At 38.0% G+C, this 25,595-nt stretch overlaps 1 protein-coding gene across 2 annotated transcripts in view; it reads right to left on the bottom strand.

Annotated features, from left to right (window-relative positions):
* The window catches only part of UVRAG (UV radiation resistance associated), a 415,539-nt gene that overhangs the window by 290,008 nt on the left and 99,936 nt on the right, over positions 1 to 25,595 (bottom strand). For both annotated transcript variants that reach the window (XM_069070876.1, XM_069070877.1), the window contains exon 6: positions 15,624 to 15,709. In XM_069070876.1, coding sequence (XP_068926977.1) covers positions 15,624 to 15,709 — 86 coding nt within the window. The remainder of the gene's footprint in view (positions 1 to 15,623; positions 15,710 to 25,595) is intronic.

Genomic DNA, 25,595 nt, shown 5'->3' with positions numbered 1-25,595 from the left:
CTCCAAGAAATTATATTGTAAGGACAGAAGCCAACATATAAAGGGGAACTGGAAAGGGGAAGGGATACAGTACCCAGGCTGGGGCAAGATGACTAGTGAGAAGATGAGAACGTCCAGTGTGAGTCATGTTTGGAGTGAAGTTAACATGGTGCCTCATGAAATAGGGGCTCAGGCTAGAAATGACCTCATCAATCAAGAGAGCTGGACAGTATTCAATGACAACTGAATTAAATGGCACACTGTGACAGTGTCCCTTTTCATGACACAGCAGCAGAGAACACTGTTACTGTTAACTGGAGTCAAAGACTACTCAGTGGAATCGACATTCTTGGATCAAAAACCTGCTGCCCAATCATCTAAGTGAAATAATCTTTGTTTCTGAGATACTGTTTCAGAGTTGAGTGGTCTTCCCTGGCTCAACAAAGTTTCTATGTGCCAACTATCTGAAGAAAATACACAAACACAAAATTCCTTTTAGAGTGGCAATTTTGTTGTTTTAAGTGCACACAAATCTAAACACAAGTGAACTCCCAGAGGAATGTTCCCATCACCATGCCAATGCTAAGAACCCTTGAAGTTGATTCCAGAAAACAAAGCAGCACATCACAAAGTTCTCCTTTCTCCTGCCTGCTCCTCCCTCGGCATTCCACTAGGCTGCCAGGTTTTTGAACACATTGTATAATATCTTTAAGATTCTGAAGGCACTTATACTCAGTAGCAAGCAAAAAACAACTAAAAGACAAAAGAAAATGTCCCCTTAAAGCAGGACCCATTAGAATAGGTGTCTCTTTCAAGATATGCACAAGGGTGTTTAACTCTGAGGGTGCAGACATCTAGGGGCTAGCCACAAAAGGAAAGACATGCCAAAAGGGAAACACTTTGAGTGTTTAAGATTAGACAAGATGAAACCACAGGATGTTATTTGGGTAACCACCACATTCCCACTCTGATGCTGACCAAACCACAGCTCCTTTTAGAGGAAGGAAATTTCTGTGAGCAGGACATCAATTCTATTCAATATTCATTCAATTATCTATTCAATTCAATTCAATGTCCAGCCCAGAGTTTAGTGCTTAAAGATAAACAAAGATAAATAAGGCATAATCCTGGTCCTCAAGGATCTTGCAAACTAATAGACAAGTACCCACAGACACTCACTAAAAATAACAAAGGTTGGTAATAATGTACTTACTTAGTGTGAAACAAATCAAAACAAATGAACTTTCAAATAAAAAGAATGAGGGAAAGGAGAAAATTGATTATGCACATCCATCAATAGAGACCTCAGAGAGTAGCTATAATGAAGAAAAATAAACAGTTTACAGACCCATGTTTATGGGGGACAAAATTCAAGAAAGAAACGACTGGTAAAACCTATGGCCTCAAACGTCTATACATAATGGTACAAAATTTAGGCAAAGAGGAAGAGGAATTAGAGGTCCTAATGAAAGAAGAAAAATTTGAACTCACAAGTATTATGGAGACCTGGTGAGGTAAGACCCATGCTTGGAATATGGCTCTAGATAGGTATGCTCTATTCAAAAGAAAAGGGACAGTATAAAGAACATATATTTAGATTTAAAAAATCAGGAAAAAGACGACTATGGTAGAAAACATTTGGGAGGGAGAAATGGAAGAGATTTTTTTTTTCCTTCAGAGTATTCTACATTCAATTTGGACAGAAAAAATTCACTCTAAGAAAGATGGCAAGCATGCCACAGAAGTAAATGTGAGACCTTCAATTATCAAACAATCTGGTATAATCATACAAAAAATTATAACATACAAAAAAAATTAATCCAACTTTTCTCCCTTTTTTTCTCTTCTCCTAAGCTGACCTCTTTTTTCAGAGGGCAGTTTTTCCTATCTAATGGAAGTACTTTCAACTCTTTGGTTTCTCAAAAACTACTATAGCTATCACAACTAGCAGTTCACTTTTGTATGCATACACAGACACATATGAAGAATTTTGTAGAATACTGAAGAATTTACAGTAACCCCTCATTTATGTGCTTTCTATAGTAAAAGCAATTTAATATAAACTGCTTAGGGCAGGATCCGTCTTTCTTTTGTTCTGTCTTGCTTGCATTTATATTTCCAGCCCTTAAATACTGTGCCTAGCTGTAACGGCAAGCAAAGAAGTACTTAGCACCTTGTTTCAGCTATTTACTTATTTAGCACCTTATTTCAGTTCAAGTTTCTTTTAAGAAGAATGCCCATGATTATATCAAGTCTTTGTTAAGGAACAGAACTTATGAACCCCACAGTGGGAGGAACTTGCTGATGCAATAGGAAAGGGTGGAACAGGGAGGAGCTAATGACCATATATAAGGAGAAGCTCAAGCTGAGAAAGAGCATAATTGAGAACAGAAACTTTGTGGTGGCCAGGCCCTCTATTTGTCTGTTCTGTTTCTGTTGATTTTTGTTTGTAATACTTTGTACACAAGCCCTGGGACCTTACTGGAAGCCATGAAAGAGGGTTTCAGAGGTCCTGGGACTGTACTGATGATGTGTGTTGAGTTCTCAGACCTTGTTGGTGGGTGTGTGTTGATTTCACAGGGAGATGGTGAATTGATGATGGTGCCGGCAATGTGCCTGAATGCTATTGTGGCTCTGTTAAGCTTTGTCTTCCCTGAAACAGGAACTGCAAAGGACTTGAGGTAGAGTGGACACTGTGAGCTTCAATATGGAACTGGACAAGGAGCTGGACAAGGAGTTGAGAGCTGCCTATGTGTGAATCCAGGTGACGACTGGGTGGATTCAGGCAGGAACTGGACCCATGGAAGAACTCTGTACTCCAGAGATTAAGACAATGTGACCTAGGGTGTGGAGAACTTTGACCTTTGTACTTTGTGTCCCTTAAGAAGGTTTGCTCCTTAAGGATGACTGAGTTAAGAACTTACTGAATGATATCTTTTGTTTAAAACTATGGGGCCACTTTGGTGAAAACTATGTGGCCACTTTAGTGATAACATGTTATAACACTGTGAATGCTGTACTTTTGTTTCTGTGAATGTTTTGCTTTAATTTACTGCTGAATAGAGAGTTCCCTATACTATGTGATCAGAACCTTAAAGCTGTTCACAGCAGAAGTCTTCTGGAAAGCTACTCATGCTTGGCTTTACACTAGCACACAGTAAGCACTTAATAAATGCTTGTTGGCTGACAATAGAAAACTTCAATGTCATACTGCCCAACTGAAAAACAACAACACTACCCAAAAAATCCATGTGGAATATAATTCAGAAAATTTAAAAGTACAGTAGAAACTCTAGATTCCATTAAGTGGCAACTGAAAGCAAAAATAAAAAAAAAAAGAGGACACAAAGAATCAAAACAATTCAACATCAAGCAAAAAACTAGAGATTTGAGAAACAAAGAAATTAGAGGAAAGAACATGGAAAATACAACTCAGATCAAACAAGAAAAAAAAAGTTTACACACAGTTAAATAAAATGTATGATTTTTAAGATAGATATACCAAAGGAAGTGAACAGTTCCAGCTTCTCTACAAAGAGGGAAAGTAATGTCTTCATAATTATTGTCTCAAACACTTCACAACAGCATATGAATTACTAGCAAAACACTGTTTCCTCTGAAACACAAGCCTAACCACATCTTTCTTATCAAAAAGCATCATGTTATTTGCTGCCAAAATAAGAAAACACCAGTGATCTTTCCAAATATAGGTTAATTATATGTTCATGTACTTTCTATAAATATAAAATATTCACAGCCTGCATCACTGAAAACAACAACAATACTATGAGCTCTACTCAAAGAACTCCAGAGCTACTTAATGGTTATCTGTTGGGGCCGCGAGTGTGAGAGACACTGCGGCAGTCACAAGATGTCAGAGGGAGTGCACATGACCTCTGAGGGGCAGGGGCTTGGAGATATGGAGGCCAACTCTGCTGGGCCGTAAAGGCAGACATGGCATTGAGCGCAGGGTCGTGGGGGCCAACTCTGCTGGGTTGGGAAAGGCCAACATGGCACTGAGCGTGCCCCATAAACACGGACTCCTCTTAACACATACTCCTTTGCCCTGCACTCGGGAGAGTGCACGATTGGCTCCCACATGACAGGTGACAAGGGGGCAGCCGGAGGGGGTGCACGTGGCTTTCTGAGGGACGTTGTTGGGACAGCTTTGCCTGGAGGTTAACGAACCAGGGATAAGGGAGTTTTGGGCGCAATGACATGAGAGTGATACTCTGCGTGGCAGTGTGTAGAGGACTTCCGGAAAGGACGTTGCTCCTTGGTCTCTTATAACGTACTCGGGAAATAACATGATTGGCCCCGCAAGGCGTGCCCCCGCAAGGCTTATAAATTGGGGAGAGAGAGGAAGTGAGGAGTTCATTTAGTTCCTGCTTAGTTAGTTCCTGCTTAGTTCTAGTTCCAGTTTAGTTCACTTAGTTCCTACTTAGTTCCTGCTTAGTTCCAGTTCTACCTGGAAGTGTAAGGGTTATGGGATTTAAAGATCTTCCATGCCCCATTGGACTTGCTGACGTAGCAGGAAGGGGCGGAGCAAGAGGAAGCGGAAGCCAAGCTGGAGTTCCTGCGGTGGCTGGTGGTGGCGGCGACGGTGGCGGCAGCAGCAGAGGCAGCGGCAGCGCAAAGCCCTTTTTGAGTTAACCAGAATTTCTGCTAAGGACTTCTGCTGAGGACTGCCAGGGGCCGGAGCTGCTGGGAGCACGCTTCCCGGACGCTGGGTGGTTGCTGTGAGTGGGAAGAGGAGGACCTTTGCCTGAGGTAGCCTGTTCTGTTTTAAAGGCTTGAAAATGTGGGTGCTTTCTACTTTATCTACCTGTGCCAATATCATAACTACTCTGATGGCTTTCACTTTCTGGTTTTGGGACTCAGTCTTTTGGTATCTTAATAAATTATCTAGTTTATTTCCCCATATGGCAAGCATGTTGTATTTTGTGATGGATAATTATATCAGCATATTTGTAATCTCCATAGGCATTGTGAATATGGCATTGCTGATACAGGAAGTGAGTTAGTTCCTGTGCCTGTTCCTGTGCTTGCTTGTGGTGCTGTTAAGATGTAACGGAATAAACAGCTTTGCATCACACTTTCCGTGTCCTGGGTGTTCTGTGGGGGTAAGTTCTTCTTGGAGACAAGAAGCCGGAGACGTCCGAAGACCGGGTATAAGGTAAGATAAGGTAAGATAAGGCTGGAGTTGGGACCGGGACCCCAACAGTTATCAAAATGCTTTGGCATTTAAAGTCTTCCACAACCTGGGTACTTCTTACCTTTCCAGGCTTCTTACATCGTACCCCTGACTACACCCCTGCTCCCCAGCTACTCAGGTCTACTTGTTATTCACACAAAATATTCCTTCTCCCAGTTCCATGAATCTGTACTACTTGTCCCCAATACCTAACATCTTACCTTCCTCACTTCTAAATTCTAGTTTCCTTGGCTTCTTTTAAAACTCAGCCTAAACCTCATCTTTTGTAATAAGCCTGTCCCACACATGCATACATACACATATACACAATTCTATGCCTCTAAAATTATCATTTATTTACACTGTATATATCTTGTATGTAACATAATTATTTGGATATTATCTACCTCATCAGAATATGAGCTCTTTCTAAGAAGGGATTGGGGGGTTTTGCTTCTTTTTTTTTTTAATTTCCAATGCTTAGCATTGTGCCTGACACATAGCAAGGATTTAATAAATGCTTGAGTGACTGACAAAAATACAATATACTGTACTTACACAATCTCTCTAACCTTGGCAAAGGTGATAAAAGAGCCAGAGTCAATTTGCTGGGTGTAAGGTAAACAGTTGTTTGATTTGCATCTCTTGTTACAGAGACTTGGAACAAATTTTCAGATGAAGGATTATTAATAGTTGACAATTCTTTTGAGAATTGCTTGTTTGTGTCTTTTGGATACTAATCTATAAAAGAATGGCTTTTGGGCTTCAACATTTCTACTTGATTATCAGCACTCTAAAGATAATTGATAAAAATTAACAAAAAAAGATGAAAAGGGCTTTAACTCACCAATAAATAAAGAGTATTTTTTTAAAGCCACTTCTATTAGGACACTTCATAATATTTTCTCAATTATCTTGTACCCAATGTATAATTAATTCAACAACACAAGCACAATGAATCCACTGCCATTTTAAATGATCGTGAATTAACAGCAAGCAATTTAGAATAAGATTATCTGAAGTTATTTGGTGACAACTCAATTAAATGGCATACCGTACTGTGACACAACTCTCCTTTTCATGACATTAGACATTATAACCTGGCCTCTTCCTACCTTCCCAGTCTTCTGATACTCCACATACACTATGATACAGCCATATTGACTTTATTGTCGTTCCTCACATACATCATTTTATCTCTTCACTCTGTGCTTACTTACTGTCTACCATGCCTAGAATGACCTCTCTCTTCATCTCTGCCTCTTCACTTCCCTGTCTCTTATATAAGACTCTACTAAAATCATACTTCAGCAAAAGATTTTCCTGATCTCTTCTCTCCTCTCCCATCCCCAACCCCAGTGCCTTCCCTCTGAGATTATCTCCAGCTACACTGCATAGGTCCTTTACCCTTTATCCCGTACACCTTGTCTCCACACTACCTCCCTCATCCAATACGAGCTCCTTGAGGGCAGGGGAAGCTTTTGGCTTAACTTTGTATTCTCAGTGTTTAGCATAGTACTTGACACATATTAAGCCTTAATGCTTATTACTAATTCATTGATTAAATAATAATAGTGACAAGTCACATTCTTATATGACCATAAGATTTACAAATTACTTCCTTTACAATAAATCCTGAGGAAGGTGGTAAAAGATTATTTCCATCTTATATGTAAGGAAATTGAGGCTAACAGAGTTAAGTGGCTTGTCTAAGGTCACACAGTTAATAAATAGTAGATAAAAAACTCAAACCCAGGTCTTCTGAAGACTTGTCAATATACCACTATGGCTCCCTAAGTAAAGGATTAAGAATCAAGAGAACTGTTTTCTGGCTTTAGCGTTGCTACCAACTAGGCAGGTAGCCTTGAAGAGGGCATCCAACCTTTCCAGGCTACAGTTTCTTCTATAAAATTTGTGTGGGGATAGGGGGATCACAAATTGAGGAATTCTGAAGAAACACCCTAGATGAGTGACAAAAAAACATTGCTCTTGGTGTTAAAAGGTCTGAACTTCTCTGAAATCTTTACTAGGTATGTGACCCTGGATAAAGCATTCTTCTATATACTCTCTGTGTGGTATATAAAATACTCCATTTTTTGCTATTTTCTTACTATGCTGTTCCAGCTTCCTAGTTAGGAAAGTTCCAAGCAGGATCTCCAACTCCTGCCATGGAATCATGCAGCTTGATGAAAGATCTCTCCATCTGAGGCCTATTCACTTGACATGGAACCAGATCCATGAGCATACACTCTTATATCCTCCACCTTTTATCTCTTACTCTTTAACAGTAATCAAATCAATACTATCATTCTTCTGCATACCTTCTGCAAAGGGAGAATCATTTCATTGCCCCATGACTCCATTAAGTTTCCCTGTAACTGTGTGTAATGGGAATGCAAATTTGGAAGATCTTCCCTGCCCCTAGGCTAAAGTGCACCTGAAGCCTGGGGTGGGAGGCTTGTTTTTCAGTAGATACTTCTTGATTGGCCAGTGAGTCAATAAGGTTGTTACATTCTCTGAGCCAGGAGAAGGCTATATAAGCCCTGATGTGTAGCTTTGTTTTGGGACTCACTTTGAGAAGTGTTCTGTGATTTGATCTGAATTCTGGGAAGCCGTTGTTGAGAGTCCCCCGGCTTTGAAAAACCCAGATGCTGATTTGGTATGGATGTAATGGTTGGACAGTTTGGAAATCTGTCTACTTGATCTGTTTCTGTCTTGATAATTCTGCCTGTATGCTTTGAAGTTCAGGGTGCTGACCTTTTTCCCCTGAACAAGGTAAACGATATATGTCTGACTGATTAAAGTAAGCTTGTTAACCCATTTTGAGTTACTTTCCTTTAACAAAGCAGATCCAAGAACCTGTGTGAGCAGCCACCCTGGGGACACTGGGGTGCTTGCCGCTACAAAATGGCGTCACGAACAGGATCTGCAGAGTAAAAGGAAAGTATGGGGGCTGGGATAATTGTTTGTTTCCCAGTTGTGTTAGCTGTGACTCTGTGGAGCCGTGGAGCAGGAGAGAAGAATGGCCTGCATGCGGACTTCGCTGAGCTGAGAGCAGGAATGGTGAGCTGCCTGCATCGGGACCTGGGCAGAAGCCAGGAGCGGCTGCCGCCTGCGGGAGGAGAAGGAACCCAGGAGTTCGGAATTCAGCCACAGGAAAAGATAAGAACTGAACAGCAAAGCAGGGGCACGGAGTGTGTTTCCTGGCTGCATCCCACAGTTTGAGACCCAGGGGGAGGATGGACTTGTGACTATGGTGGGTGGGATGAAGTGCCTTGGATCCCCAGGGACCCCACCTTGTTGGTTTTGTTGCCCAGCCCCCTCTCTGTGCTTGGAGGCAGGGGCTGGAGCTGTGTGAGGGGAAGGACACCAGTGAGGACTGGAAGTCTCTCCCTACTAGAATGTAAGCTCCTTGTGGGTCTCTTTTGTATTATTTGTATCTCTAGCAATTAGCACAGTGCCTGGCACAAATTATTTAAGAAATGCTTTTTCATTCATTCATTCATGAACCTTTATTTACTCCTCTGTAAAAGAAGGTGGTTAGATTAAATTATATCTGTTGTCCATTCCAGCTCTGAAATTCAACAACTTGATGGTGTTGGAAAAATAATAACAAAATCCAGATTGTTCTGCTGAATAAAATTAATCAAAAAAGTTCAGGAAAGGAATATTTATCTAAAGTTTGTGGAGAGCAGATATATTCAAGAAGATATATTCAGGCAGATATATATTCAAATTGTAGGATGCAAGTTTACTTATTTTTCATTTACCCTGGAACTTTCTGTTTCTTCAAACAAACTCCTTCCACCCAAGATTTCTTGAATTACTCCTATCCCAGACAACTCAAGACCAAATAACTAACAATTCTTCATATGGAGAATTTAGCATTAAATGCAATACTTCATGTTTTTATCAATTTCATTATCACTGGAAATTGGTGTTTTCAGGTCACTGATTATACCTCATTAGCAAATTAATTTTGAGAGACACTTTTCATGGAAAAAATTTATTTGTTTCCATACATTCTTTCCACTGGAGGCACCTATCTTCACCTCCTAAGCAACACTTAAAAAAAATTTAGAATTGCAACATTCAACACTAGCTACTGGCATATGCCAACACATACTGTACTTTGTCAAGATTTTTACTCAGAGTGATGAATTTATTTATGTATAAATAATGTTTTGAGTCTATTCAAGTGGCTCCACAGAGTAATTTTATATGACAACTTTTTCCATCATCAAGATCTACTTATATTAAAAGAGAAAGCTTTATTTTAAACTGGCATTTAGGACTTATGATTTTTAAGTCTAGAAGGGAAAACTTAGTGGTAAAGCATCAGACTTGGAATGCCTAACATGTTTACAGTAGGTAGATTTTTCTCTTGTCAATCATGAAAATGTCTTAGTTCTTTGTTCCATACAACAAAAATCTTCTATGATGTTGTGACTTTTTTTCACATGAAAAGTAAAAAATTTAACCATTTATTTTTAAACACAGACCTTAATAGTTGTACAACTCATTTTTGGATTTCAGAAGTCTACTTGACTAACCACACCTTGCAAAGAATTAGTAAACAATGAGTATCTAACTAAATATCCTGTGCTAGTGGATACAAGAAAGGTTTAAATCTAGTTCTAGGTTCAAACAGTTTAGAAACTAGTTCATAAACAGAGACAATAATACACAGACAACAACAACTGACATTACAAGCAGTATATAGAAAGATTAAATAAATAGGATAGACAATAAAGTACTACTTAAACTTGAACTACTAAGTGTTCAGAGGAATGAAAGATAATAGACAAACTGCACCTGCTCAAATAATCCTTTTCTAGTTCAGTCCTGTTGGTAGCAACTTTTAACCCCTGGCACTGCACATGTAACTTTACTTGCATATCTCTTGTGTACTAATTTAATTTCCTGATTGAGCTAATCATTTCATATCCCACTATTAATAATGAAAAGAATCTCTGTATTCTGAGGAGGGAAAAAGACTATGTCTTTATTTAAATCTTTGTATCTCACCCAACTAATACAGTATTCTCTTCAGAGTAGGTGCTTAATAAATGTTTGCTGAATCAATGAACTTCTACAATAGAAAAAAAAAAGTGTCTCAGAAAGGTTAATCTGGTGGTAGTATGTAGAATTAATCAATAATTTATTAAGTATCTACTGTGTTTAGTACCTACTATGCTCAGAACATTATACTAGGCCTCAGGTATATAAAGACAAAAAATAAAACTCCCTGCCCTCAAGAAGCTTACATTCCAGCAGATGATAATGTTCTTAAAAGTTAAATATATCATCTTTCAATAAGGAATGTAAATAGTTTAACCTCACTGATTCCCTTATGATTTCTCTTCAATGTTAAGCTTTTTATGCTTCTCCTGAGTGTTGTGCTTGAATGTCAAATTTTCTATTCAGCTCTTTTTCCTCAGGAATGCTTGAAAATCCTATTTCATTAAATATCCATTTTTCCCCTCAAAGATTATACTCAGTTTTGATGATTAGGTTTTCTTTGGTTATACCCCTAGTTCCTTTGTCTTCTAGAATTGCATATTTCTTTTGGCCTCCAGAATATCATATTCCAATCCCTTTGATCCCTCAATGCAGAAGCTGCCAGATCCTATATTATCCTGGTTGTGTTTCCACAATATTCAAATTGTTTCTTCTTGGCTGCTTGTAATATTTTCTCCTTGATCTGGGAATTCTAGAACCTGGCTATAATATTCCCAGGAGTTTTCTTTTTGGGATCTTTTTCTCTCTCTCTCTCTCTTTTTTTAATGAGCAATCAGGGTTAAGTAACTTGCTCAAGGTTACACGGCCAGTTATTTCTGGGTGTGGTGCTAAGTGTCAGAGACTGGATTCGATCCCCAGGTCATCCAGACACTGGAGCCGGTGCTCTTACTCACTGAGCCACCTGGCCGCCCCTGGGATCTTTTTCAAGTGGTGATTGGTGGATTCTTTCAACTTCAATTTTGCCCTCTGGGTCTAAAACATCAGGGCAATTTTCCTCAAGAATTTCTTGAAGGATGATTTCTAGGTTCTTTCTTTGATCATGGCTTTCAGGTAGTCCAATAATTTTTAAATTATCTCTCCTGGATCTATTTTCCAGGTCAGTGGTTTTTCCAATGAGATATTTCACATTGCCTTCTATTCTTTCATTTTTTTGGATCTGTACAATAGTATCTTGATTTCTCATAAAGTCACTACCTTCCATTTGCTCCAATCTAATTCTGAAGGAATGATTCTCTTCAGTGAGTTTTTGAGCTTCTTTTTCCATCTGGCAAATTTGGCTTTTTAAGGCATTTTTCTATTCAGTGGCTTTTTGAGCTTCTTTTGCCATTTGAGTTAGTCTATTTTTTAAGGTATTGTTTTCTCCAGTCAGGTTGTTGACTTTCTTTTCATGATTTTCTTACATCATTCTCATTTCTCTTCCCAGTTTTTCCTCCACTTCTCTTATGTTTTCAAAATCCTTCTTAAGCTCCTCTATGGCCTGTAATCAGTTCATATTTTTCTTGGAAGCTTTTGGTGCAAGAGTTCTGACTTCATTGTCTTCCTCCTATGCCATGCTTTGATCCTTTTTGTCCCCCCAAAAAGGAAACCAAAGTCGGATTGCTGCACTTGCTTTACTTCCTTTGCTTGCTCATGTTGCTACTCAATTATCTGACTTTTGAGCTTTTTTCCACAGTAGAACTCTGCTTCCAGAGAGGAGAGCTTTGTCCCAAATTGTTGGGGTTTTCTCAGCTGCCAGAGCTATTAGTTGGCTGCCCTCTCAGAAGCCTCCACTGTCTCTGGCATACTGGCCACACACCCCAGGACCTCTACCCTAGACAGCAATCCAGATTCAAGCAGGTTAAAGCAAGAGCAATTATCCCTCAGACTGGTCGGTTGGTCCCCTACAATCTACAGGCTAGGAGCTCTGAAGCACCCACGAGGCAGTGGCCACTGTGCCTAAGCTGCTTCTCCCTCTGGGGGCAGAGGCCAGACTGCACTGCCAGACCCCCTGTTCCCACAAAGTCCACACTGATCTCTCACTTTGTCTTTGGCATTTATGGGTTGATAATTCTGGAAACCAGCACAGCTGTTAGTGATCTACTCTCCCGAAGTCCCTCTAGTCGGGGCTGGTGATGGCCTCCCTGAGGTTAAAACCATGAACTTACACAGGACTGGGCTCAGCTCCCAGAGTGCTGAGATGGACCCTTTTTTGTCAGCCTGTTGGGCTGTCTTCAGCAGGAGGTTTGTTTCTCTCTGTCACTTTGTGGGTTCTGTAGCCCTAAAGTTTGTTTAGAGTCATTTTTTGTAGGTATTTGAGGTGGTTATGGAGGAGGTATACGGAGTTTTCCTGCCTCTAAGCCGCCATCTTGGCTCCAACCCCCCTTGAATTGCATATATCAAGTCCTCTACTCCTTTAACATGGAGGTCACTAAATCTTGTATGATCCTGGCTGTGGCTCCATGACGTCTGGAGAGTTTCTTTCTGGCTGCCTGCAATCTTTTCTCTTTGACCTGGGAACTCTGGAATTTGGTAACAATAGTCCTGAGAGTTTTCATTCTGGCATCTCTTTTAGGAGATGGTGGGTGAGTTCTTTCCATTTCTATTTTAAGTTCTGGTTCTAAGGTATCATCAGGGCAGTTTTCCTTAATAATTTCTTGAAATATGATATCTAGGCTCTTTCTTTGATCACGGCTTTCAAGTAATTCAATAATTCTTAAATTATCTCTCCTCTATTTTCCCAGTCAGTTGCTTTTCCAATGAGATATTTCACATATTCTTCTATTTTTTTAATTCTTTTTATTTTATAATTTTATTGTTTCTTGATGTCTCATGGAGTCATTAGCTTCTACCTGCTCCTTTCTAATTTTTAAGGAATTATTTTCTTCAGTAAGCTTTTGTACCTCTTTTTCCATTTGATCAATTCTGCTTTTTAAGGACTTGTTTCTTTCAGTGAATTTTGTACTTCTTTTCCCATTTGGCCAATTCTGTTTGAGGAGTCCTTCAGTTAATTTTTGTGCCTCTACTGTCTTTTGGCCAATTCTGGTTGCTTTTTTTTTAAGGTGTTATTTTCTTCAGTATTTTTTATGGCTCCTCTACCAAGCTGCTAATTCTCTTTTCATTATTTTCTTGCATAATTCTCATTTTCCCCCAATTTTTCCTCTGCCACTTCTACTCTCTTTAGTTCTTCCAGAAATTATGTTAGACTTGTACTCAAACAGCATTTCTTTTCCTTTGGTTGTTGTCTTCTTCTGTTTTTGTGTCTTCATCTTACCTGTCACTATAGTAGCTTTTAATGGTCAGGTCTCTTTTTGGTTGTCTGTTCATTTTCCCAGTCCATTTGTTGACTTTTAACTCTGTGTTAAGGTTGGACTCTGTTCCTGGGGTGGGGTGAGGTACTTTCCAAAGCATTTTATTTCATTTCAGCTACTGTTTTGAGAATTAGTTCTGGGGGGGTCTGTAGTTTTTCAGTACTTCCAAAGTGGTGTTATTGAGGAGACATGTGGCCACTGCTCTCCTGGTGGCCCTGAACTCTTACCTGGTTCCAAGTCATATGCACTACTGTACCTCTCCACTCTGAAACTGTGACAAAGGTCCCCGTCATCCCATCCCCGTCAAAGCATTAGTCCTCTTCTTTGCCCTATAACTACATATGGTCAATGCAACAGGGTCCTGAGTCCACTGTTAGTTAAGGGCCCCCTGTAACTTTTTCTGACCATTTTCCCAAACCTCTTACCATCTGTGGGCTGGGAGCTCCCAAACCTGCTGCTGCTGTTGCTGTCTCCAAGGCATTTCCTTCAGTAGTGTTCTCTTTATATATTACATTCCTTACAGTTTCTGTCAACACTAAATAAGAAAGTCTTTATCATCAGAGAAATTGATAATGGGGAGAAGAATAGACAAAGTGAATTTAACCATGTATTTTTTTTAATATGGCCAGGGTGGGGGTGCAGTAGAAAAGTAATGTGGAGACATCAAGAAAGGTGCCAGGGCATTTTTTTTTTAAACATAATTTTAAGTTTCAGAAACATTGTAGCAGGCTAGCTATCAAGAGAATCAACAGGGAGACTACAGACTGCAGAAAAACTTCAGAGGTAAAGAAACTTTGTCAGCTGTGGTATGCCACATCCTAGGAGGCAGCTTAGTATAACAGAAAAAGCTCTGGGTGTGAAATCACAGGATCTAGGTTCAAGTACAGAGTCTGCTGATAATTAGCCACCATGACCCCAGGGCCAGGTACTTTAAGTCTATAGGCCTCAATTTCCTCATCTCTACCACATAGAATAAATATAGGTAACCCTACCAAATTAAAATATTTATGAAATAAAGTCACAATAAGAATATAGATTGAAGAATAACACCAACCATAGAGGCTAATTAAGTTGTATACAAACCACATTTGGAGGAAAAAGTTTGGCTTACTATCAACCTAATGCAAACAATACTTGCACTCCCTGTGGTCACAGAGTTCTCATGAGAAAAGTACTTATATAATGAGTACTATAATACTATCTTCTAAGGAGGCCAAGAAAAGCACATGGCTAGTGAAAAACTGCCTTGGAAAACTGAAGCGATTAGTTTAAACAAAACACAGTCTTTTAAATGTTATTTACAAAGTCCCTGCACTCAACCTTTCTATCACCTCTGTACATAAAAAGGCATTTTTGGCAAAGACATCTCAATTTACAGTATCTGTAAAGTATTTCTCCCCAAGAATCTTTAAATGGTCTTCCTTCAGTCAATATATGAAAGATGACATACAAATATTGGGAAAATCAGCTGCCAAAATCTTATTTTGATGTACAATACGACCATCCCAGGAAATTACAGACTGAATGACAGTCAACTTCATTTCTAAACTGCATTTATTTTGGTAGCAGACTTATCTAATCAATATCCTTTACCAAGCACAAAACAAAACTGAACCTTTCAAAAGCAAGGCTATGTAAAATAAAGAAGAGCACAGGTATCTGGCCAAACACAGGCATCAGTGCTCCCTGCTTGCCAAACATCACTATTACCTTTAGGATGAGCAACCAGCCAATACCACAAGCCATGTTTGTGGTTGCTGGAGGGTTTTTCTAGTTATGCTGGAGGTGTTAAAACTTTGATAAGCCTAAAGTCCTCATCCATATTTGCTGATCTCCACAGCTCAGAGGAAACATGAATGTTCTTGTCTCTGCTTTACTGCAATTGGCTTCCATCTACTCTCTCCCACTATCCAGAAAAAGGAAATAGGTTTTCCAAAGGCCTTATGTAAGGAGATAAAATGAAATCACTAGGGTTACAAAATTTATGGAGCCCTCACTAAAGAATGTTAAGCTTGATGAAGTTTTTAAAGTTCCCAGAGACATTTCCTCACATTTAAATGTCATAAAATCAAGGAAAGAAGGGCTCTTTAAAATGTTTAAAAAAAAAGGAGGAGGAGGGGAGATTTTAAGTAGTTTCTTACCGAAGCAGAGAGAAGACATCGTATGAATTACGAACACAGTTCTGATCTACCTGGAGAAGACTGCTCTTCTGGGCATTTGAACAACCCTGAAAGACATCAATCAACAAGTCAAATTAACAATGACCTCAAATTCTCTAGTTAATACAAAAACCGTAACCTTCCTCCTATGGGATAAAATACAAATTATTTTGCCTGGCATTCAAAGCTTTTCAAAATCTGACTCCAACCTACCTCTTTGACCTCACTTTACATTATTCTAAATTCTGGCCCAAATGTACTATTAGTTTCCAGATTTCATCCTGACCTCTCCTACTGTCTCCACATAAACTCTCCCCCATTCTTGGAATGTACTCCCTCATCTCTTCCTCTTGATAACCTTTTCTTACTTTAAGTCCTTTAAAATTCAATGCCACTTTCCTCCAAGAAAGAAAGCCTCCCCTAATTCTTTTCCCTCCTGCCCCTTAAACAGAAAGTTATGCCTCACACCTCAAACATTCTCTGAACCCATGTATGGATTCTCTTTTTTGACCTGATCATAGTCTTCTTTGTATCTAACTTATTTTAAGACCTGAACTCAACTTATTTTCTATATCAGAATCTCCTTGTGGGCAAGGTCTTTTTTGGCATTCATTTTTGCAACCTTTAACCTTGGTACTTAGCACTCTAACTGCCACAAAGTACATGCTTAGGAAATATTTATTTGAATACATTTGAAGTATATATGTTTAAAGTTAGCTAGCATGGCCGGATGTTGCAGACAAATGAGATTTCCAGATAACTAATGACTTACACATTTACCTCAGAGACAATTTCTTTCTTTTTTTTTTTTTTTTTGCTTTTTGGAGGGGGGAGGGCAATTGGGTTTAAGTGACTTGCCCAAGGTTACACGGCTAGTAAGTGTTAAGTGTCTGAGGCCACATTTGAACTCAGGTCCTCTTGACTCCAGAGCCAGTGGTCTACTCACTGCACCACCTAGCCGCCCCACAGAGACAATTTCAAAAGTGGATCTGGATTGTCATTCACTTTGGTATCTAACCTTCCCAATTACATATCATTCATACATTTTAATATATGCCTTCATCCAAAGCATGGGTAAAAACGTCAAAAGGCACAAGAACAGAAGCTTGAAGCACTCCATTAGAGACCTCCCTGAAGAACAGCCCTGATCCACTTGCCATTTTCCCAGGCCAGTCCACAAAATTTTATTTATATGTCTGAATTTGGGAAATTGCTCTTAACAACCCCAAGCGGCTCCCCAGAACAAAAGATAAGCTTTTAAAAACACTAATGTACTCCAAGTGATGCTATATAGTATCAGGAGCTTGAAACACCACAATCTCCAAAAATTCAAAATTATGGGCAACCCAAAGGTCAATGGAGAGAAATCACTGAGTGGAAGTAGGCTGAAGTCTATCTTCAAAGATAATCAACATTCAAGACATGGAGTTAAAGGTTATTATTCAGGAAATGTATTAGTAGTAGGGGAAAAAAGAGATGGACTGATTACAATAACAGGTTAAGAACTGAATAAGTGGTAATAAGGAAGTGATGGTGACAAGTATAAGCAACTCCTTCTAAAAAGTTAGTATTGAAGTGGAGGTATCAAGACGAGGCTATAGGGGAGATGGCAGCTTTAACTTGAAAATTAGCTGTTAGTTTCAAATTAATACTAACATGAATAATTCTCAAACAAATCATTCTTTTTAGAGGAACGGCCAAACATATTCATGGACAATCAAATCACACACACACACACACCCATAATATCTGGAGACAAGGTGGTGTATTGAAAATAGTACTGAAATGGGAATGAAGAACCCAAATAAAATTCCTGCTTTGATATGAATTAGCTATATACCTCTGGACAAGTCACTTACCTTTTTAGGCTTATGTTTCTTCATTTGTAAAATGAAGGGGTCAGAGATAATCTCTAAGGTCGTCCTTCCAGCTCTAATATTTTTTTTACCATATGAACACTTAAGAAAATTATTAAAGTATCTTTTCTGCTTCAGCCAACACTTAGCAACTGACATTCTTGAAATGTGCTAGAAGGCATGTTCTCAACACTATCTAATTTCACCAACTGAAAAATTCCCAAATCTGCCTGATAAAGAATTTTGATGGAAAGAAACAATTCATTTATCTGTCATTCAGTTATCTGTGAGATATTGACAAATGCCAAAACCTCAAGTGCATTTATTTTAAGTGAGTCATTCGAAATTCCTCAGAGATGTTAGGCCTATCAGTCCTCTTATAAGAGAAGGAATGGTAGTCAGCAATCAGTAATAGGTATACCTACTAGCTTAAGAACTGTAAGCCAATAGAAAACTGAGTTAATTTCAGTCACTCTGCAGCACATAATCAATTAGTGTATCTAGAGCCAGTGAGGAAAAGGCAAGAAATGTAAATGCACATTTTGATGGATTTCTTATTATGAGCAAGTATAAGACCAATAGTTTAGAATAAAAAATAAAAAGTCCTTTTATACATTCAACTTTCTTTTAGGTTTCTTATTTTTCCATTTTATCTGAAAGAGAGATACAATACATACACAATACATATATGCATACATGTATCTGTACACACATACATGGCTATTAGTCATATACATATATATACGATTAATAATCATTCCCCAATAGATAAATGGTCAAAGGATATGAAAAAATTGTTCTTCAAAAGAACTGCAAAGTATTCCTAACTGCGTGAAAAAATGTTTCAAATCACTAATAATAAGAGAAATGCAAATCAAAACAATTCTAAAGTTTCACCACACCTTGCAAATTGGCAAAAATGACAAAAAATGGCAATGGTCTATGTTAGAGAGGTATTAACTAATAGAGAGGTATTAACTAATACACTGTTAGTCGATCTGTGAAAGGGCACAACCATTTTGGAAAACAATCTGGTATTATGCAAATAAAATGACCAAAATGACCATACTTTTGAAACCAGAGACTGATTACTAGGCTTGTACCCCAAGGAAGCCATTAAAAAGAAAAATCTCTATTTACCCCAAAACATTTACAGCACCATTTTTGTTATAGTTAAGAATTGGAAACAAAGTAGATGTCCATCAATTGGGGAATGGCTAAATAAATTGTGGTACAAGAATGTAATGGAATACTACTGCACTGTGAAAAATGATTTGTGTAAGAAACACAGAAAAGCATGGTAAGAGAGAGCTATGTGAACTGATGCAGGGTGAAGTAAACACAGGCAAAAAGATAATATACATGGTAACTGCAACAATAGAAATAAAAGGAACAACAATCCACCAAAAAAAAAACCCAAAGGTAAATGTAACAAAAATTATAAAGATCAAGTGGGACTTAAATGAAGAGATACAAGAAGACACTCCCAAAGGGGCAGCCCTTTGTGAAAGTGGGAGGTCCACAGGTTTTACACATTGCACATGTTTTTGGACTGTGTCAATATATCAATCCTCTCTTTAAAAAAAAAACAACACCCCTACTATTTATCATATGAGATGGCTCTCAGGGAAGGGGTGAGGAGAGGGATACATGGGATACTATGGTGATATCAAAAACAGAAAACATCAATAAAGGTATCTAAGACAACAATAAAACCAACTTGAGGTACCACCTCACACCCATGAGACTGGTTAAAATTACAAAAGAGGGAAATGACTGGTATTCAAGGGCCTAAGAAACATAGGTGCATTAATACACTATTTGTAGAGCTGTGAAAAGTCCAACCATTCTGGAAAGCAATATGGATGTGGGCCCAAAAAGCTATTCAACTGTGCATACCTTTTGACATAGCAACACCACAACCAGGCTTATACCACAAAGATATCAAATAAATATTGCATAAAAAATACTTATAGTAACTCCTTTTGTGGTGACAAAGAATTGGAAATTAAGGGAGCATCCATCAACTGGGGAATGGCTAAACAATTTGATAAAATACTATTGTAGTATTAAAAATGATGGTTTCAGAAAAATCTGTTAAGGGTTCTATGAACTAATGTAAAGCAAAGTTAGCAGAACAAGCAATTTATAAGATAATCAACTTTCAAAGACCTGGTAGCTGTGATCAACACAATGAGCAAACACAAGTCTAAACGACTCATGATGAAACACGCTATCCATATCAAGACAGGGACTCACAGATCACAGACTGAAATATATTTTCTTCTCTTTTTCTTTCTTTTCCTTGTTCTTTGACATGGATAATGTGGAATTTGTTCTGCATGACTATACATATTGGTAATGTTTTTGTTGTATGTTTTTATTGCCTTCTCAATAGGTTAGGGAAAGAGAAGGGAGGGGAAGAATTTGGAAATAAAAATAAAATAAAACTGAATTCTAAAATTAAAACAGCCCCAACAAATAGCTCTCCATCATTTACTTCAAAACCTCTCGTGAGGTAGAAGAGCCAGAAAAAAAAATGTCCAATTCTTTCAACGGATTCTCCTATAACAGATGCCAGGATCCTTATCATACTGGATGGTTCTACTGCTTTAAAGACTTTACAATTTATCAGTGTCCTTCATAAAAGGTGGCATCTCAAAATAAACAAAATACTCTGTGTCTGACAAAGACAGAGGATATCAAAATATCACCTTGCAGCCTGAAATCACATTAGCTCTTTATACTGCCAGGTCATACTGCTTGCTGATTCTTATACTTTATCTTGAAGATCTTTTTTCATTGAAGATGTTGTCTAGTCATACCATTTGCTATCTTGTATTTATGAAATTAATTTTTAACTTATATATTTGACTTTACATTTTGGATCCTGACTCTCATCCAATAAGCTATCTAAGCCTCAGTTTTGTGTCATCTAAGACTTTTGGTAAGCATGCTACTTAACTATTTCCTTCAGGTGATGGATAAAAATGGCAAAGAGCAGAGAAACAAGCATGTCTTAAGTAACTGTTGCATTCAAGGCACTGCCCCTATGTATCCTGGTGCATTTCCCTGGAGATCTTGCTCCAAGTTAACATGGAACCACTAATGACTACTCAACCAATTTCAAATCTCCTTGAATTCATAATAATCAACATTTATATAGTGACTTATATGTACCAGGTTCTATGCTAAGTGCTTTACAAATATTATTGTATTTGATCCTCAAAACAACCCTGGCAGGTTTATTACCCCCGTTTTTACAGAAGAGGAAACTGAAGCAAACAGCATTGCTAAGTGACTTGCCCAGGATCACACAGTAAGTCGGTATCTGAGGCCAGATTTGAAGTCAGGAAATTGAGTTTTCCTGATTCCAGGCCCAGTCCTCTATCCACCATCCCACCTAGATGTTCCTAAAACGTATATTTTTCACAGAATCTAGCACATATGTCTGAATCCTGTTTTAAAAAATTCATATAACTATGTCAAAAGTTTTCCTAAAGCATTTGGCAAAATTTTGCTAGTAATTAAAGTCAAGTTAAACAACAATAAATCATAGTGCTTAAACTGAAGTCTCCAATCTTACCTTTTCTAAAAAAAAAAATTTTAAATTATAAAATTTTCCTTTCATGTAGTAACCCCACTGATCAGCAATCACACTGGCCAGTTCTTTCAATATTCTGGGATCTTGTTCCTCCAGAAAAGATAACAATTTCAGAATTCAACTAGATGTTTTCTTACTATAACTTTAAATAACTTGGATTTCAACACCTTATTAGCAATTTTTGTTGTCTTTTCTAATAAAAAAAATCCTTCTCTTTTGGAGAGAAAATGAAAACAAAACAAACAGCTGTTACCTTCACTCTATCACCAAATATCATCATCTCATGTAATACCAACATCCTTTTTTGTCAACCTAAGTATTATTCACTATCAGCCTCAGCTCATTCTGAGTTAGTGTTCTTTACAATGTTCTTGCAACATTGTATTACACTTTTAAGTTCATTTTATGTTATCTGCTCTCATTCTCATCATTTATACTCATCTTTTTATAATCCATGTTGGTTAATAAGTTCCCATACACAACTTCATCAATCGATTTACCTAGCTCCCCTTTTCCTTCCTTGTTGAAATTGTTTTCTATAGCATCTTTCATTCTGGAGAGCTTCCTATTCCTCCTAGGCTGACTAATTTTGGAGAATTGTACTTCGTCTATGGATTCTATCCAACCTTCCTCCGAAAGTTCTGAAATATTCTCTCAAAATCTAGACCACAAATTAGACTATGCCCAACTTTTCTCTCCTCTATTAAAATTTCTAAGATGAAGTAGTTACATCCCCTGAAGGGTGCCATCTTTTATATTTCAGCAATCAATTTTTCCTAGATGATCAGAATGATGTTCAGAATAGAAATTTTCTCCATTTCTTCTATCTTGCAAAAGACGGAATTATCACTAAGTCAAGAATTTATTAGATGCTTTGCTTTTAAAGCTCCAGTAGATCAGCAAATGTCCTGATGACTAAAGTTACACATCACTGTTCCACCTTGGAGGAACACTTACATGCTTCCTGAGGTCCTCATCTATTTGGTCTTTCTTCCCAGATGGTCTTTACTAATACCCCCATGAAAATATCATGTGTATTTTATCTTTCCCCAATCTCTCTCAACCACAATGCTCCCCAAGCTACCCCTGATCCCAGTTTCTAAATTTCCTCACATAAGCACAGCTGCTTAATATTCATTGTTATCCCACCCTCCCTTTTATACATTCTGACTTATTCTTGAATAAGGTATAGCCTTCTATATCTATAATAAATTCTATTCCCATTAAATCACAAGCATATTTATGAGGTCAGATTTTTCTACTGGCATTTTTATGTCTAGTATACCATGATTATTACCCAAAATCTATGCATCTGCACATAAACATCTGAGATCACAGGTTTAATGTTGACTCCTTTTTTGAAATCTGTCTCCTATGAATTATAAGACAGTCTTCCTAATGTCTTTTTCCTATGTTGTAGCTTTCACTCTTTTATGCCATCTAGACTAGCAAAGACAGTGGGCAGTTTCTCCCTACCTTTCCCTTCTCAGTTTCAAGTTCTCTTGAATGGATGTATAAGACCCTAGGCAACTCCTTCGTCTCCCCTACCCCCCCCCAACCCCTGCCAGGTACACTTAATCCTTTCTCAAGGGCACATAATTCTTATATCTTAAAACTGTGGTTTAGAAATCTAAATTCTACTCTCAGATACCAACTTCTTAACTAAATGCTCACTCTGCAAATCTACCATTATCTCCCAAAGCCCCTGCTTTCAATCACTAGCAGTGCTGAAAACACCACCCATGTCCCTAAGATACTCAGTTTCTTGCCAAGGACATCATAATCCCTATTAATGTTTCCTAGGCTCCTTCTGCCAGCATTGCTTGTCCTCATGTGAAGTGGGTGTGTAGTGATCAAGTTTGACAAATCTCCAGGGTCTGTCACATCCCAGATATGTTCTCTGAGGAGATCAACTTCTTTTAGCATTGATGCCAGGTTAACCAAATAGCTGCCTCCACCCCCTTCAAGAGCATCACTCTTCATCTCTTCTACTGACCCTTACTGAATAATAACCTCTTTCTTTATGCTATCTATGGATCCTCATCATTATTTTTTGGAAAGCTAGCAGGTGTTTTCTCTACAGTGTGCCCAATAGCCTCTTTCTATAGAAAGGACTCATACCCATTACTTACTTCTCAGTGTTCAATGAGCCTTCATCTCTTTCTATTTGTCCTATTCTTCTACCCTCCAAACTCCCTGAAACAGGTTAAGATACTCTTTTGCTTCCTGGGGTCCTTTTTATTCTTTTACCTCAAAGCCCCTCTGTTGTTTTTTTCTGTAAAGAATACTTCATTCTCTATAATAATCTAAGGTGTAATGAATCACCCAGTCTAATGCCCTTACTTTACAAATAAACTGAGGCTCATGAAGTTAAATGAAACGTCCAAGGATATACACATAATAACAGAACAACAATTTAAATGCAAGTCTCTTGACACAAAATACAGTCCTCTTTTCTCTATAACATACTGCCTAACAAGTAGGCAGAGAGGCAAGAATCAAGAGTTATGTGCTTACTATATACCAGGTTTTGTGTGTTACCTTCTAGGGATAAAAATATAAGCTACAAAGGAGAGCCCCTGCCCTCTAGGAGCTTATATTCTAATATGAGAAGGCAATGCACTAGGTATCATGGCAAAGTTGACAGAGTTGGAAGTAAAACTGACAAAGTAATTAAGTATGGCTGGTTTGGGCCCATCCCCAAAATGAAGCCCCACCCCAGAAGGAACCCAGATCCCAGCCCTTGCCCTACAGAATGCAAGCAAAGGACAGGACCAGCCCTACTAGGTGAATGAACAGGGAAAGAGTACCTGACCACATACTTCTTGGAACACTGGAATCAGGGACGATGGGTCAATTGAGAAAGTCTGAGGTCATGACCTCCAAGATCAGACTGGGGTCTGTTAGAACCTTAGAAGAAAGGAACCAATTCCTGATTCAGGATTGTGAAAAGAGAAAAAGAAACTGACTAGTTGAGGTCTGAACCCATGTTGGGCCATCAGAGCACTAAAGAGTCATCCTTTACTAACCACAATGCAGTAAAAATTATCAGCAATAATGTGCCTCTGAAGGACTCAAATTTAAATGGAGACTAATTTTATCCTAAAGACTTGGTGTGCAAAGAACAATGAAGAGAAACAATTTCATCTCAAACTGTTTTGGCCGCACCCAAAAAGTTCTGGTATGATATCTCATTGTTGTAAATTACCTTAGAAATATGGTCACCACAAAGACCAATCACCATTCTAGAAGATTGATGATGAATGGTACCCTGCCGCTTGGCAGAGAGGTGATAAACTAGATGTACAGAATGAGACATCTGTTTTCAGACACAAAGAATGTGTTTTCTAAGACTATACTTATTTGCTACAAAGAAGGGAGTGGGAGAGGAAGGAAAGCTGGGATGGAATGAATAGATAATGATAGGGATATTAGAAGAAAGAAAAAATAATGAATCATTTAAAAAATACACTGAAGAGAACAGAAATTCAAAAGGGGATATAGAATAGCAACAGAATTTTCATGTTGAACTAGACATTTTTAAAAGTTTTAAATTTTAAAAATATTTTTAAATTTTAAAAACAGAGATTCACAATTTCATATATAATTTCTTTTTTCTGTTCTTCTTTCTGCTGGGAAATGTTTGTGTTTGTTAACGTTTGTCAAGTTTGTGACAATAAAAAAGAAAATGTTTAAATAAGTAAAATGGACTGTTTATCCAGTGACTAGAGTCCATTATAAAAACATGAGGCTGACATAATAGCTTATATATGTACACTGAATTATAAGTTTTGTGAAATACTTAATTATCTCATTTACTGTTTTAGTAAGTAAATAAGTAGTACAAGTATTACTATTCCAAAATTATAGATAAGGAAACTGAAGACCTGGAGAACAAAGATGGTTACATGGTCTTAGTAATATGGCTTTATCAGAAAGAGCAAGAACTCAAACCTATATTTTTCTAACACAGAGTCAAGTTAATAAGCATTTATTGAGCACTTCCTATGTGCCAGAACTACACTCAGCACTAGGAATAGCAAGAATGTCAAAAGACAGACCCTGATATCAAGGAGCTTGCAGTCTAATGGGAAAGACAACATATGCAAACTATGTACAAATAAGTCATATATGGTAAATGTGGGACAATCTTAGAGAAAAGGTACCAGCATTAAGTGGGAAAAGGAAAGGCACTTTATGCAAAAGTTAAGATTTTAGCTAGAACTTAACGGAATCCAAGGAAGTCAGGAAGCAGAGGAGAGAAAAATCCTATGCATTGGAGATCTTTCAGTGAAAAAACATGTGAGTAACAGTCAGGAGTCTTGTGTGAGTAACAGATTCAGTGTCCCTGGATCATATCAGAGTATGTAGAGGGGAGTCTGGTATAAGAAAATTGTAAAGGTAAGTTATAAAGGACTAAAAGTCAGAGAAGATTTCATCTTTGATTCTGGAGATAACAGAGAACCACCAGAGTTTACTGAATAAGTGGGTGAC

Source organism: Petaurus breviceps, unplaced genomic scaffold (genome assembly GCF_028583685.1).
Source record: "Petaurus breviceps papuanus isolate PSGF00001 unplaced genomic scaffold, PetGlider_PUasm1.0 90823, whole genome shotgun sequence".
Lineage (NCBI taxonomy): Eukaryota > Metazoa > Chordata > Mammalia > Diprotodontia > Petauridae > Petaurus > Petaurus breviceps.
The sequence above is the reverse complement of the archived record's forward strand: the minus strand, read 5'-3'. Positions and strand labels throughout refer to the sequence as shown.